The sequence below is a fragment of the Scatophagus argus genome, chromosome 8 (genome assembly GCF_020382885.2).
Source record: "Scatophagus argus isolate fScaArg1 chromosome 8, fScaArg1.pri, whole genome shotgun sequence".
NCBI lineage: Eukaryota > Metazoa > Chordata > Actinopteri > Scatophagidae > Scatophagus > Scatophagus argus.
Window position 1 is genome coordinate 13,251,083 of NC_058500.1, and position 15,082 is coordinate 13,266,164.

At 39.7% G+C, this 15,082-nt stretch overlaps 1 protein-coding gene across 11 annotated transcripts in view; it reads right to left on the minus strand.

The window, feature by feature from the left end:
* huwe1 (HECT, UBA and WWE domain containing E3 ubiquitin protein ligase 1) overlaps positions 1 to 14,720 on the minus strand; it is a 37,335-nt gene extending 22,615 nt beyond the window's left edge. For 6 of the 11 annotated variants that reach the window (XM_046396291.1, XM_046396295.1, XM_046396296.1 and 3 more), the window contains exons 1-29: positions 14,579 to 14,720; positions 13,087 to 13,156; positions 8,296 to 8,345; positions 8,049 to 8,118; positions 7,456 to 7,554; positions 6,173 to 6,379; positions 5,890 to 6,042; positions 5,732 to 5,794; positions 5,487 to 5,564; positions 5,313 to 5,363; positions 5,049 to 5,217; positions 4,863 to 4,963; positions 4,538 to 4,688; positions 4,306 to 4,433; positions 4,048 to 4,188; positions 3,841 to 3,946; positions 3,594 to 3,689; positions 3,402 to 3,503; positions 3,155 to 3,235; positions 2,889 to 2,995; positions 2,184 to 2,361; positions 2,005 to 2,096; positions 1,701 to 1,921; positions 1,504 to 1,561; positions 1,207 to 1,383; positions 749 to 994; positions 521 to 654; positions 325 to 437; positions 54 to 236 (exon numbers count right to left, since the gene is read on the minus strand). In XM_046396291.1, coding sequence (XP_046252247.1) covers positions 54 to 236; positions 325 to 437; positions 521 to 654; positions 749 to 994; positions 1,207 to 1,383; positions 1,504 to 1,561; positions 1,701 to 1,921; positions 2,005 to 2,096; positions 2,184 to 2,361; positions 2,889 to 2,995; positions 3,155 to 3,235; positions 3,402 to 3,503; positions 3,594 to 3,689; positions 3,841 to 3,946; positions 4,048 to 4,188; positions 4,306 to 4,433; positions 4,538 to 4,688; positions 4,863 to 4,963; positions 5,049 to 5,217; positions 5,313 to 5,363; positions 5,487 to 5,564; positions 5,732 to 5,794; positions 5,890 to 6,042; positions 6,173 to 6,379; positions 7,456 to 7,554; positions 8,049 to 8,093 — 3,280 coding nt within the window. In that variant the 5' untranslated portion in view covers positions 8,094 to 8,118; positions 8,296 to 8,345; positions 13,087 to 13,156; positions 14,579 to 14,720. Of the gene's footprint in view, positions 1 to 53; positions 237 to 324; positions 438 to 520; positions 655 to 748; positions 995 to 1,206; positions 1,384 to 1,503; positions 1,562 to 1,700; positions 1,922 to 2,004; positions 2,097 to 2,183; positions 2,362 to 2,888; positions 2,996 to 3,154; positions 3,236 to 3,401; positions 3,504 to 3,593; positions 3,690 to 3,840; positions 3,947 to 4,047; positions 4,189 to 4,305; positions 4,434 to 4,537; positions 4,689 to 4,862; positions 4,964 to 5,048; positions 5,218 to 5,312; positions 5,364 to 5,486; positions 5,565 to 5,731; positions 5,795 to 5,889; positions 6,043 to 6,172; positions 6,380 to 7,455; positions 7,555 to 8,048; positions 8,119 to 8,295; positions 8,346 to 9,336; positions 9,533 to 9,562; positions 9,754 to 13,086; positions 13,157 to 14,578 lie in introns of those variants that run through there. The other 5 variants (XM_046396298.1, XM_046396290.1, XM_046396293.1 and 2 more) reach the window with 5 other exon arrangements.
* Between the last annotated feature and the right edge of the window lie 362 nt (positions 14,721 to 15,082).

Consider the following 15,082-nt stretch of genomic DNA (forward strand, 5'->3'; position numbering starts at 1 on the left):
ACTGAAAACTGAAAAAAAAGAAACTTCATTATAGTTTGCACAGACATTCTCACCAGATAGAAGGGGTTTAATCTGTTTTATGCGTGTGGCCATAGCTGGGGTTAGTTTGGATTTCGCTTTAGAATCAGTTGCAGTGGGTTCGTCTGTCTCCATGGGAGCCAAGGTATCCCCATCCAGACCCATCCCTTCCAACAGTCCACTAGCAGACGAATCCACAGACACTGCCTCAGACTCCGCTATAAAAAGGCAGAGAAGACAGATGTTGCTGAGAAGCGTTCAGGCACATTGTGGTTATCATTCAACAAAGGTAAATGGTTATATTACCAGCTCTCCTTGAACCAGAGGCTGTAGTTGCTGCAGTGCTGCCAGACGGCTTCTCCTCTTTGGGCACCAGTTTCTGCATGTCAGCCTGACCAAACTCACATCCTGGAGGCAGACTGTTAGACATAAGGCAAGAGGTGTTAGAGGGATACAGCTGATCACATAATTAAATAAATGGGGTAAAGTTTAAGAGAGTCACCTGTTAGGTGTGCAAAGGGACAGCAGCACAGTGCTCTCCCATACCAGAGAGCAGTAGAGCTGACTGAGTTTGTTGAGAACACTCAAGCCCAACTGGGACCCCCACTGATTCACTGAGATAGCTCTGATCTCACTCTGTTTCAAAAGACAACAGAAGCATAGGTATAGGTATTTAGGTAGGTAATAGGTATTTAGTCCCATAACTATGTCATTTTGCATCCATATTTACCTGTCCCACTCTGCATGTATGGACAAACATGAGGATGTAGGCATGCGCTGCTGTAAGCGCATGGAGTAGTGGTGTGGCACGGGCTGACAGTGTGGCATCAGTGACATGGCCCGCATTAGCCAGTTCTCTGAGAAGCACAGACCCTCCAGGCACCTCAATTGGTCGATGAAGTGGCTCCAGAGATGTCAGGATACTGTCCAGTTGGCACAGTCCCTCCTGGAGTACTTTAGGTTCATGTGAAAGTGTCTAAGGGAGAGGATTTGGGGGAGAAAGTCTTTGTTAAATCCAGCAAACTAGTGTTTCTTTTAGCTCTCATCATCAAGTCAACTAGGGACTAGAGTCTTTTAGCTATATCTGGCACTTTAACATCACATTCGCATCAACATACATCATTTCAGAGAAATAAATACAAAATTGAGAAAAATAAACAACCACACTGATCTTTCTTTTGTGCTCACCAGTATGGACTTGCAGACACCAGCTACAGCTTGGCAGGCAGCAGATGTGGGGAAGTCTATGGGCAAGTTGGGCAGGCCCAGAATAGAAACCAGAGGTAGGAGACCCTTCTGGTTCACAAACTCTTGACAGTGGTCATCTGTTGTGTTGTTGCTTAGTATAGATTCCACAAACTTCATCTGGAAAATGTGCATTGTCAATCAATGAGTTAGAGGCAAATTGAGGTGAGTATTGACCCATAGCTTCAAATATTTCACAACACACCCAAAACAAGACAAAAGCTGCCACAAAATACATACCACATTCAGAATGTAATCCATGAGAGGAATCGGTATCCGCTCCTCAGTGCCCACCACCCTGTGAGAAGCAAAACATCATCAAAATGACAGCCACTAACTAAAACATTTGCAATTTAGTTGACAGACTTGAAAAATAAAACACAAGTTTATTATGAGTTGTAGTTCTATTCTATTGTGTTATGAACTCAGCGTCATACAGTTCAAGTGGCACTGACTGTCTGTTGCTCTCTGCTTCCCCCTGCTGCTGGCTGAATGTGTGCAGGGCCTCCTCTTCCTCTTCATCCTCACTTGAAGCTTCTTCAGCAGCGTGGCTGGAGCGTGCTGGTGGGACTGCCACAGTGCCATCTGGTTTCTGGATAGAAGGTTTCTGGCAGATATACTCAGGGGCTCGACCGAGGTTGCAGATCTCCTCCAATAACTGTAACAACAATTATACTTTAAATTTCCTGCCAGATCATGTGGCAACACTTTAAAGCACGCTTGAAAACCAAGGTACACTACCTTAATAATGGCAGTAGTAGCATCAGTCTTCAGAGTGGGTTGGTGCCTCATGAGCTCATCCACAGCACTGCCCAAATTGGATGCAGTGTCACCTGGAGCCAAACACAGAATATGTCATCCACTCAAGCTGGTTCCATACGAAAAAATATGAATCATACAGCGCACACAGTCCAGCTCACCCAAAGGATCAGAGCTCCGTCGCCGTCGCATGGCAGGCAGGTAGTCAGGAGACAAAAGCACTTTGAAGAGGCGCTCAAACGGCTGGCACTGGACAAACGAGTGCAGACCTCTTGCATTGAGACACAGGGCACTGAACACATTGGGGAGAGAGCCCAACACCTCACGAGTGGCAGGAACCTGGAAAGAAGAAACAATGAAGAATATACAATAAATGGAGGGGGGTGAAAGTTTTGCTAACTATTGTGCTTTTCCCCATCAATGATTATCACCCCATGCTTTATTGGCTCGCATTGAAACTTTTACAAAAAACTCGATGACCTACATTATAGTTATTATATTTACACAACATGCCAGAACCTGACACTGGCTCAGATCAAAGCCGGCCTGTCTCAAATTTAAAGTACATAATAACTTATGGGAGCTAATTAGCCTCCCATATGCACTGCAGTTCATCTTGTCATTTTCTTTTATATAGTGAAGCCACATACTGAGCGTTTATCACAATCCATCACTCACATTGTCACATTAGCCAAGCATGCTTGTTTCTAAATAAACCATTGATGCCAGACAGAAACAGGTACAGGCAAACAGTCATGTCCTTGCAGATATGTAGCATTTGTTTGCTATGATAAATGGTTCACATGTTCAGGAAACAATAAGAAGAATCTAAAATTTTGGTTCCCACCCCCTAGCCAGGAACTCACATCTTTGATGAGTAGGGCATGCAACATGACATCAGTGAGACCATTATCCTGCAGGGAGGAGAGCAGGGATGGCTCCTGGAACACAAACACCGTCACAACTTCCGTCGCTATAAAACCAGAAGACAGAGACAGAAAGAAGAGAAAATAAGAATGTTAAAAAATAAATAAAAATGTTTAATATGATATAAAAGCATCTCTGAAAACAATCACTAGGCTCAGTCAGAAGAGTATGCGAAGGACTTTTGTGTGTGCTACAGTGAACTCACCTAAGAGGAACAGTGAAGGGCCATAATATTCTGCATTACTGATGATGTGCTTGAGTGAGGTAGGCAAGGACCCATCCATTACTTATGAGAAAAAGAAATTGCACATACACATGTTAACATCCAGCATTTGCATACTTGAGTGTATAGATCTTGGTGACAATTTTTTTAAAATTTGCTCTAAAACCCTTAATCTTATTTACAAAGAAAATGTAGAACAAATAAGAGTTATGGTTATCCAATGACTCACCATGGCGGATACCATCAGAGAAGGCAGGGTCCTGAATGGCTTTCTTTAAGAAATTTAGCATTGACTTTAACAGAGCTGCCCTCTGGGGGATACACTGCATACCTACAGAGACAGAGTGCCATGATGATGACAGAGTTTTATAGTGGCGAGTGTTTGTTTATGTATGTATGTGTGTGTGTTCGCGTTGTATACCTGCACGAGGCGTGTTAGCAGCACTGCTCTGTGCCTCAGTTCTGGGACCAGAAGATGTGGATGGTCCAGGGCTGCTTTCCATGGCAACCTCTGACACTGCAAGAATAGAAAATGCTGGCATATCAACTCTTCTTTACAACTTGGCAAAACTGATCAATTGTCTAGAACTTAAATAGTAGCCTTAATCTTTAGTTGTTTTTAAAAAAGAAGGTTAAAAATTCCATAGGTCTTAGGAATGGAGACTTACTCTCCATGTCTGTGTCCATGTCCTCAGACTCCACAGCTGCGCTAGGCCTCTGGATCTTTGGCTTGATGACAAAAGGGCACTCCTTCCTCGACAGGTCCACTTCATGCTATATATACCAAGCAATAGAGAGAGTAATAGAAAAATTAAATCTAGAGGTTTGGCTAAAGTTTTGTGTCAGAAATGGACAGTGCAAAGTGCATTACCAACCTCTAGCCTGCAAATGAAAATAGAAAGGCCGCTGTGGGACTGAAAGGCAGCCATGTCAAGATTGGTGATGAGGTCCACGACTCGCACTGCTCGTGTCACAAAAGTGATCTGGTCTTGCTCATCCCCCAGGAACTTGATCACCTGCAAAGTAAAAGACAAACTTGAAACCAGAGTCACATTCTGGTAATAAATGGACTTAAAACTTTTTGAGAAGAAAATTGGTTGGTAAAAATGTACTGATAAGATCAGGACATATACCTTCAGGAGGGCTTCCATCATGCCACAGGAGACAAGGGCTTCCCCTCCAGCATCATAACTAGCCAAGTGGTAAAGGAATGAGAAGAGCGCAGTGGCAAACTGGTGTGGGTAGGGTTCCATCAGAGGATCTAAAAAGACAGAAATAGAGTTAAACAAGAGCTCAATTTAAATGTCTCATTTCCTTCTGCATTACACTTAAATGTTGAAGCCAAGTATTTAGCTGCAGTCTCACCAATCATTGCCTGTATACAGTTGCGCACCAACACAGGCAAGAAGCCATGGTAGGAGGCAGTGCCGGTGCAGTCAATGATGTTGGAAAGCTTGGGTGTCCTCTCCAGATGGACGATTGAAGTTAAAGTGCGCAAAGATGCTGCCTTGATATCCTAATGGACAAAGTCAAAAAATGAAAAGGGACATGAGTGAATACAAACCTTTTAAAGAAATCTGCAAAGCAAAAGATATCTAATGCCATATTACATATGCTGTACTACTGCTAGGGTGGCATAGATATTTAGCATAATGACTGATTTATCAGAAAAAGGAAAGCGCTTTCTTACCACAAGCTGTTTGTCTGTAATCTGTAATACATCCACCAGCTCCTCTATCAAGCCATTATACAGAATACTGTTGGCTGACTCTTGGAGTGCATTTGAATACACTGCAGAGAAACAGAAAAAGTCAGCTCTTAAAACTTGGGAGTAAAAGCCATTGTCCCTTATCTTTGGAAAAAGGCTTGCACTCACCCAGAATGGAGATAGCATGCAGTCGAGCCTGCACAGCCTGCAACCTCTTCTTGTGATTTGAGAAACCATGGGCAAGTCGAATATGTGTGAATAGGAGAGTCTGCTTGTCTTTAGGGATGTTGTACATCACTGTCAGCGACTCCATGATCTCTGATGGGCTCTCTGAAATCTAAAAGACACAGAGAACCATGCATAAGCCGAACATGCAAAAGTATTACTTAAAAATTACTACATTTTTAGATTATAATTTTAATATGACTGTACCTTGTCAAGCTGCTCGATGTGAATATAGTGTAGTGTGTTACTACTTGTCTGCTGGGGTGAAAAGAAAATCTCAGTAAGGTTTAGGAAGAAACTGAGCCATTAACACAATATTCCAAAAGTGTATGTATTTTTTATTTCAGAAATGACCGTCAAAATAAATGTCTAGGTCTTTACCTTCCTCTCTACTTTGATCTCAGGGCCCGGTTCAGCGTAAAACTCAAAGTGCAGTGTGGTGGCACTAGGAGGGTACTTCTGTTCATAAACCAATGAGGGGTAGCAAAGTAAGCAAAGATAGTTTATAAATAGTGATTAAATAACGTCACTTGGCAGACTTTATTTATAAACATAAATCTAACAGTCACATAGCTGTAGATAGCTGACAGAGACAGTTATTGAGCACCACTCTGTCAAATTCTTACCGTCATAGGCAGATCCCTGCAGCACTCAGCTAGACCGAAGCCATTCTCCTTTCCTCCCCAGCTCTATAACAGAAAACAAAGAGACTAAACAATACAGCTCTTTCTCTTGAGGGACAGCTGGAATCATGGCAATAGGAAAACAATGGCATTCACAAGACCTCAGCCAGGTGTTGCAGACGGGCCAGCAGAGGTGTCCTTTTGTCAGATCCCAGTCTTGTGATGTAATTAGAGCGCTTACTGAACACATAGAGCAGGTTCAGCACAGACAGGACCACCTGCATGTCACATGATGCTAACAAGGTGGTTAAATGCTGTAAAGGGGGTGGGGGTGGTAGATAAAACAGAGTTCATGTTAGTGGGTTGCTTTACCTCTCCTTCTGTGACATATGCAAATCCCAAAAAGCAGATAAGTGGTCCAGATTGTGCTAGGTTCAAGCCTACCTCTATGGAGCTGTAGAGGTGCCTTGAGAAGCTATACTCGATGAGCAGGGCAGTGAAGTTGAGCACCGCCAAAAGCAGTGCTTTTAGCTGTCCATTGTCAGGACGATCACACACCAGCAGCCATGACATGTTCTCCACTGTCTGGCCTGCATCACACAGAATGCCATCAAAGCGGTCCAGTAGATCCACCCAGTGATACAGCTCACACTGTTGAATACAGGCAAAAGTATTTTCAGTGATAAGTAAAGTATCCCAGACCTTTATATTTTCCAACAACAACAGCAAGCTCAAACTAAGTGTGTTGCACTTTTCCATCAGTAAACCTGAGGTTAAATGCCATGACTCTTGACAAGACAGAAAACATTATGATAAAGACAATTTCATTTATTAATTGCCTTTGTTGTTTTAAACAATGGCAAAATGTGACAAAAGCGTGTGAACAAAACTGCTGAAAACCATCATCAGGACATGTTTAAAAACATTATCTTTTTATATTCAGGGTGGAAGCAACATTTGCCTTCCTCACTGTTCCTGTCAGCTACCTTTTCCTTATTTTTGTGCTTTCTGGATGAGTAGAAGCATTGTATGAAAAATCTAAATGTACAAAAAATAGCAGAAAGGTATTTACGCTTAGATCAACCAGGGCATCCTGGTGGCCAAGCATCCCAAGAGTACAACCAACAGGTAAATTATGAGAATGACCAAATTGTCAATTTGGCTGCACTGAGCAGGAGGGGACCGAACACTGGATTAATGGATTGACACTAAGCAAAACAGGTATGGATGTTAGCCTACATTGTCACGATTGTCTGTGTTAAGAGAGAAGGGGAAAGAAAAAAAACTGTCACTGTACATTTGTACATACGGAGTTTATATCTGTAGAGTGCAATTTTTATTTGCAATATTAACTCCTTGTTGAGGCTTGTTTGGTTTAGAAAGGAGGTTAAGGGGGCAAGTAACATGAGGAGCATCTGTATATGCACGAACGCTGTTTAACACTGACTACCGACAAAAAATCTGTTGGTTGTATGCACGGTTTGCCAACTGAAAACAGAAGGCGAGCCTGTGACATTTTTCTATAGTTCAGGTGTTTCACTGTGTACAGGTGTCTCTACAAAAGCTACACTAGTGGGGACACATGTTTTTCATGTAAGCATCTAGTATGTTGTTTAGTGTAGGCACAACGGAGGAGTTGCTCCAGTCCCAGTCAAATTCCTGGAATACACCAGTGGAAACACTACTGTAACACACATACTGTTCTAAGTCTTATCTTTGGGGCTTACCTTGCCAATATTCCAGGTCTTAATGTGCTGCAGTTCAACTAGAAGTTGCTCATCATTGCATGCCTTGAGCTTCTCTATAAGTATCCTGCAGTCAGCAGGCTGTTGGTTCAAAAACATGAAAAGGTTAGTCACACAGAGTTCACATACCACCTATGTTTCTTTTCTGCTAATGTACAATAACAAGTTTCAGCTATGTTGTTACATGCCAAGATATTAAAATGTACATTTTCCCTGTGAACTCACTGTAGAGGACAACCACACTGACTCTCAATATTTTTGCTTAGGAGCAAGGCCAAACTATGACCATCTTTACCCTAAACTGAGAAATGTCCCTGTACTACAAATATTGGCTCATCATGATCAACCATCCAACGCGCAGCTCCAATGAAGCCTTCTGGCATCTTAACAGAAATCTTACAGTTTTGCAGACTGCTCTCCTTTATCTTGACCTGCACAAGATCCCATGACAATTTAACAGGAATAAGTGTACCACCATGGAAACCCTAAAAACCCAGGGTCAAGTCCCAGCTGTATAGAAATTGGGCATCAACGAAGCCAGGAAAGCCTGCACAGCAAATATTATGCATACTCACAGCTTCCGTAGGAGTTTTCTTTAACTTGCTTCTGTCGACCTTCATTGTCGATAATTTCTATTTGTTGCTCCTGTTGAGAAATTTTCATGTCTGTCAGAAACCAACACGATGCCTAGTTTTAATGTGTGAGATGTATAATTTATCAATAAGTCAAATATTGCACTTTAAACATCTAAAAACTCTAGTCATTCAGACTCAGAATTTAAGACTGGATTTGTATACACCTTGAGACGTGAAATATACTTACAGAAAAAAAAATGGCAATACCCACTTAACAGCATGTTCTAGTCACGTTACCTGTAAAAGGATGAAAAAAATATTTATATATATGCATATACATACACACATTAAACTACCAACAGTGTCCCACATGTCAATATACAGCTGAAGTTTAAACAAAGTATACACATAAAATGCATAACTCTCCACAAAGGATGGTTTGCACCCAGTTTACAACAGCATGGATTACAGTGGACACAATATACATATGGAAATGCCTGCTTGCTGTACTGCAAAATAAAAAAAATGTAATCAGTTAACAGTCATAAATACCAACAAAGCACCCATATAATAATCAAGGTAGATATGGATATTCCCCCTAAAATATCTGTACTAGCGAAAAAAACAAAAAACCCCCCCAAAAATCACTGATCTGAATCACTGGTGAAAACGATACTAAATTTGTTCTTGTCATCGCAAAGCAGAGGGCACTAGCTAGTGGCTAGCTGGCAACATACGACACAAAGTTAATTAAATCAGATTGGGCCTTAATTAATGACCAAAAACATTTTTCTATCGTTTAACGTACTTGGGATTCAAATATATCTCAATAAATCAGATGACTACCTCACTGTGCGCTTGCTCATTATCAATTCAAGTGACTTGACGCTGACAGATTAAAGTTGTAGCTACTTAGCAAATAAGCTAACGTCACCCTTGCTAATAGCATAACGTTATTTACCTAACGTTACCATGTCACTATACACACATTGAGCTATAATTACGACTCATAAACGACATTGGATAGCTTGGTGATTGGCAAACAACGCGTATGACAAAACAAGTCACGCCGGGAAGTACCAAATACATCGACCCGTAACATTTGCTACGGAGTTGATGTTAGCACCCAACCAGCTAACAGTGAGCTACCGGTAATGTTAGCAAACGATCTTTTCTTGATATACTTCTAACGCTATTCACTTGAATACCACAATACCGTGTAAAAGTCATCTAAGTAACAAACAAGGCACGTGATTAACCTATGATAAACATTTTAAATGTAACTAACCAGAAATCAAGCAGTTTCTAGCCATTTCTGCCACAACTGTCAGTCCTGGGCTCACGAATTCACCATGCTGTCCTGTACTGACTCTTGACTAATTTAGGTCGGGGCTGCGCAGGCCGATGAAGAAACCCGCACTTCCCATTTCAGCACCACTGCCGCTCTAAGTAAGAACGAAACTGCAGACACCACTTGGTGAACAACGACAGCAAGAATGGTGTGTGTCAAATACCTCTAGACCAGGTAACGTTGCTTTGCTAAGGCTCTTAGCCTGGTTCCTCGACTAGACTGTCGTAGCACGCGTTAGCTAGCAAGCTACGAGCTACCGTTAGTTGAGATCCAAACAGAAACGCATAATAACTCGCTGAATCATTGTCGGACGGGTCTAACGTGACACTGCGAGTTTTTTGTTTTCAGTTTTCGTTCGGGTAGACTGGCCCAAGGCTACCGTCTCAGCAAGGAAATGTGTTCACCCGTTCGTTGTATTATTTGTCAGACTATCCGCGCTTGCCTCCATAACACACAAGCACTAGCTATTGGCACAGTCATCATGACTCTGGGTAGTGTGCAAAAAATGAATATCGTTACGGCAGTGAATGAGTAGCCACTGTTTATCGATGCAGTGCAGGGGCAATATATGGCAATTGTTCCTCTTTGGAACGCATCATCTCAACATTTTACAGGGTCTTTCACATTAAACATCAACACAGGTCTTCAACTGACAACATTCGCAACAAACGACTAAAGACACTAAATTAATAATGACAATGACTACACAATCTTTGAAATTATTTTCATAAAAATCTACCAGGCACGCAAATGTCAACCACACCACGGGGGATGCATTTATATGTGCATCATGCATCAAACATTCTACTCATTGTGAACAGTGAGCCATACATATTTAATGAAACACTGAAACCCAATCAATCAATACAACCCAAATAGCTTATGCATGCATAAAACGAGACGCAACATTTTAGGAGCACACTTGGTTCTGACCAATCCAGCTAAAGATGGGGCAAACAGGCATTCAGCATGCTAGTTTTTATGCCAGGTCATAACAGCTCATTAGTATTGGCACTGATGAAATTCTAATGTTGACAGTTTTTCAGTTAGTTTGGTCGTAAATATTTTTTGAGGTTAGCCACTTTAATATTTCACATGAAAGAAAAATATTGTCTCTCAAGAAACAATAATCAGGGGATTAATTCTAGATTCTTTCTCCTATGACCAGCCCGATAAATCTACAACAAACCCACACACAATAATGGATGATGATTATTGTTCAGAGTTTTTTTTTGTTTTTTGTTTTTTTTTAGGGATTACATGTTGACATTTTTAGGGAGTTTGATTTGGTGGACCATACCACTTAAATTGCATCAAAGAATTAAATTAGAGAGTTTAAATTTTTGTATTCAAAAAACTAATTTTATTATTATTATTATGGTGGAACTAGTTAAATAAATAGTAAAGTGTCTAATTTTCTTTTAGAAAACCTTCTTATAACAAACCAACTTTTTTTTTAAACAACAAACACCTTTTGGTAATATTTAATTTTATTCCAGTTAATTCAATTATTTTGTATTCATGCGTTCACCTCTATGCATATTCAAGCAACATTAAGATGAGTGAGAACTCCTTTAATAAACCTCTTCACAGTATCTCTGGACTATTATAAGAAATGATTGCTGTTGTGTTGTTAAAAGATGATGCTGCACTATGTACTGCTGCTAGCTTATCACAAACATTGTCACATATACTGGCTGATGTGCAAATCTAAATGGGGGCACATAAACACTTTATAAACATAACAGGGATGAATGATATACCCTTTTTTTTTTTTTTTTTTTTAGCTGATAACAATAACCGATAACTACCTGCTTCTCAAGGCTGATACCAATAATTTCACATTTTTGTGTTTTCAAAAGAAGATTATAACCTGTAGTTTATGCACACCTGAGGGTAGGAAAAGATGTAGTGAGCAAAGATAGATGACTTAATATTCCATAGCTCTGATAATATTTGCTTTTTGGCTTTAAGCAGATGCAGCAGTGTGAAGTCATGAGCACAACAGCATGCTGCACTTATTTTTCTTCTTCTCCATTTATTGGTGGACTGGTCCATATATATTGTGTATTCCGAAAGCCTAATGTGTCCTTTTAGCCATATTTTTCAATTCACTATTTCAAATTTAAAATATTGATTTTGTTTTATATGCTATGGCTTGATTTTCACTCCAGATGATTCAACATGTAATTTCACATTAAAATATGTGTATATATAATAAAAATAAACAAATTTAAAGAGTTTCCCCTTGGGGATAAATAAAGAAATTCTGATTCTGATGATTCTGAAATTTCAGAGATAATTCTTATGCTTATCTAGAAAAGGAATATGGTGACAATGTAAATTTTTTTTGGGTTAATGAGCTGGCATAGTATGGAAGTTTTCTTACTGTAGTGAAAGGAAAATTTTGTACATAAGGATATTCACCCCATTCTAGCGCCAGCAGTCTTGGAATTACCACATAAGGCGAGTATGTTTGCTATAAGCACTTGCCTTTAAATTCTGACCCCAACCGTTTACTTTATGTCTCTCTCTTCTGCATCTGTGTATTATAAATTCCACTCTAAGTCTGTATATATTGCAAGTCTTGAAATAACACAAAAGAAATTCCTAGTATATTTAATGGACATGCAACTGAATTCATGCAATTTTTCCCTAAAAGCCCTTAAACATAGGATGTAGGAAAGTAAACAGCCCCTTTAACACAGCCTCTTCTAGATGTGGCTGTTGTGCCATCATCCTACCTTGCCATCCTGTATAAAACATACAAACATGGAATGGGTAGGTATTGTTGTGCCACCTTTAAGCCAACTACAGAGTTAGTTAGAAGCCGACAATGCTGTGCTGCACACCATACCTCTTTTGCTTCCAGAATGCCAGCATGCCATTGAAAAATCAAATACCGGGGCAGCATTATGCTGGTTTAGCTCAGTGTGTAAAAGGCAAGCCGGTGTAATGACAGGTCTAGTTTACAGCATCTCTATTTACAGCGGGGTCTCTGGGTGACAGGGGCTAGTGATGATAACTAAACAAACATTACTGTGTTCAAAAATTGTAGTGGTGATGTTCCGATTGTGCGGTTACTGTCAGAGGCCTATACTCAGATTTTAACTATAGCACTGACAAATCTCATAAAGGCTGGCATCTAAGAGTTAGTAACCTTTTCAAAACTCAAATTTCCTGGTGCTATGAGCAGCACAAATCCTGTGTCACTGAGTTCCATTGTACCGAGGTGGCCTGCTGCTGATGAATGCAAATTATAGTAAATCACCCAATACCATCTAAATGGACAGATAAAACCACAGGAAAAAAGAAAATAAGTTGGCATTGTCTAGGGTGAAATGTCCATGTGTGAAGATATACAATCTTTAATTTTTACCATTAAGAAATGGGAAGAATTTTGGGTTTAATTTAGATTACTGAAATAAATAATTCAAATATAACTAATTTCACAGGCAGAAATATCTAATAGTTCCTGTGAGGGGAAAAATACCTTTTTGTTTTTGTTTACTATGTGTGGTTCATGATATTAACCCTAAGTTGTGATTAACTTATTTTATCAGATGGCACAGTCTTGGAATCAAACACTTAAGGCAAATCACCGCATTGTGTATGTATTGAATTGTATTGTATGAATTTCAATACAACAGCTTTAGTCAATGACCTAAATGGGTTAGCAGTACATACCAGAAATGCTTTGGTTCAATTGCTTCACCATTCTCATCCTTGGCTCGCTTTGTGGTTTCTTTTGAACTATCTGAAAATATAAACACAATGAAATCAGATTGACAGAATGAGAAAAATCCAAACAGCTTGATCAAAACACTCACTAAAGCTTTTAAGTATTTAGGGCAACTTCAAACCCAAATATATTAATAAATAATATAATGCCAATAAGTGTGTGGGGCTTTCCTGTCACTGAAACTATCAAAACCACATCAATCTTTCTACTTTTGGGGTCTACATGGTTTCTTTTTATGTGCTAGTGTCTATACATATCTCTGTGTTATCCCTCTGCAGGTTTACCCTCTATAATACATATCTCAAAAATGTATCTGAAAATGTGTCCATTCTTTTGGTCAGGATATGTTATTTTAAAACATTACTCAAAAATTAAAACAAATTATCTTACTTGTGCAATATTCATTTCTATCAGGGGACTGAAAAGAAACTCATCACTTCCAACTGAAACACCTTTGATTGTCTATCACACAACTGGGTTGCTCCAATGACACTTCCTTTCACTCACTCAATTCCTGTACTTGATTATTATCAAGTAGTATTAGTATTAATAGTATTATCATTACTTGAGTTCCAAAACTTGAAAATGTGATGTATTTTGTTGGTTACTAGCCTAAGTGACAGTGCGAAGATCCCCTCTTTAAGGGATCTGATTTACCAGACCTCTCTGTATAATTAATGTTACATCCACAAACAACGCAGCAGTCATTAGCTGCTGAATTTGTGAACTGGTCAAATCATCTGTACCATACAAGACAGTAATGGCCGTTGATGGTTCCTTACTTTAAGAAATATTAATACACTTCCTAACTCGTTTAAAAACCTGCTCAGTTTGTTTGTCGTTATTATTTTGGTAACGCAGCTACCTAACGTTGCGCACTATAGTCGAACGGTAACGGTAGCAAAGTTAAAAGCTAGCTAGGTGACGTTAGCTAGGCTTACTAGCAGTCTATGCTAACGTGAGTTACTTCGGTTCCAATTCAGCTTTGACGGCTAACATTAGCAGATTACGAAAAGTCAAATCTGCATGCTGACACTGATTTTAACTCTCACTGGTTATTTGCATCACCATTCCCGAAAGTAAGTAGCCAAAAAACGAAGATACTCTTTGACTAGTAGCCGTACAGAGGTGCACATACCCTCACACAGTGAACATGAATGTGTATGTGTGTGGCGTGTGTTTGCGGGTTTCGCGCGAGCTAACTAGCTAGCAGTTAGAGCTCCGCACAATGCTCTATCAGTGGGATCACGGCTAAATTAAAAATGGCGGTTTACACAGCATATGATCCTTACTTTACCCTTAAAAAGACATTAGTTTGTGATCTCAGATCACAGTGATGGGTGGGAATTATCTATAGGAGTTGTTAACGGAGAGAAATTTATGACACCAGTTCACTAAAATCCATGTCAATACTATGCACTAAGTCTTTCTGCTTACCTCGAATGCGTGTTACATTAGCTTCTCCATCTTGCACTAGCGAGTGGCAGGGCAGTTTGGATCTCGCGAGAATACCTGCTGCTGCGTTTACCCAGGGCACTCCCTTGTAATTGTTGTGAAAAAATGAAAACCGACGCTAATGCATTTTCGTCTGGAAGAGGATACACCGCCTGTTAACTGGTATTTCCTGCGTCCACCTTGTGATTAGATGTGCACACGAAAGCACACAGCAGAATTCTCCAGGCTTTATGAAAAATATATTTTAATTCAGTTTAATATGAAAGTGTAATCAAATTCACTGACAATTAAATAAAGACTGGACATTTTTAATAACAAATGCATTTAGCTCCCTTTGGATGGGGAAGTTGAAGATTAAGGAATGGAAATAATATCTGGATATGAAAACGTACAATAATCCGTACAAAAAAAACAAAACAAAACCTGAGTAAAAGTGTAGTCACCATTAATAATTCCAAAGTCATATCTAAAGTGTCTTATTAACAT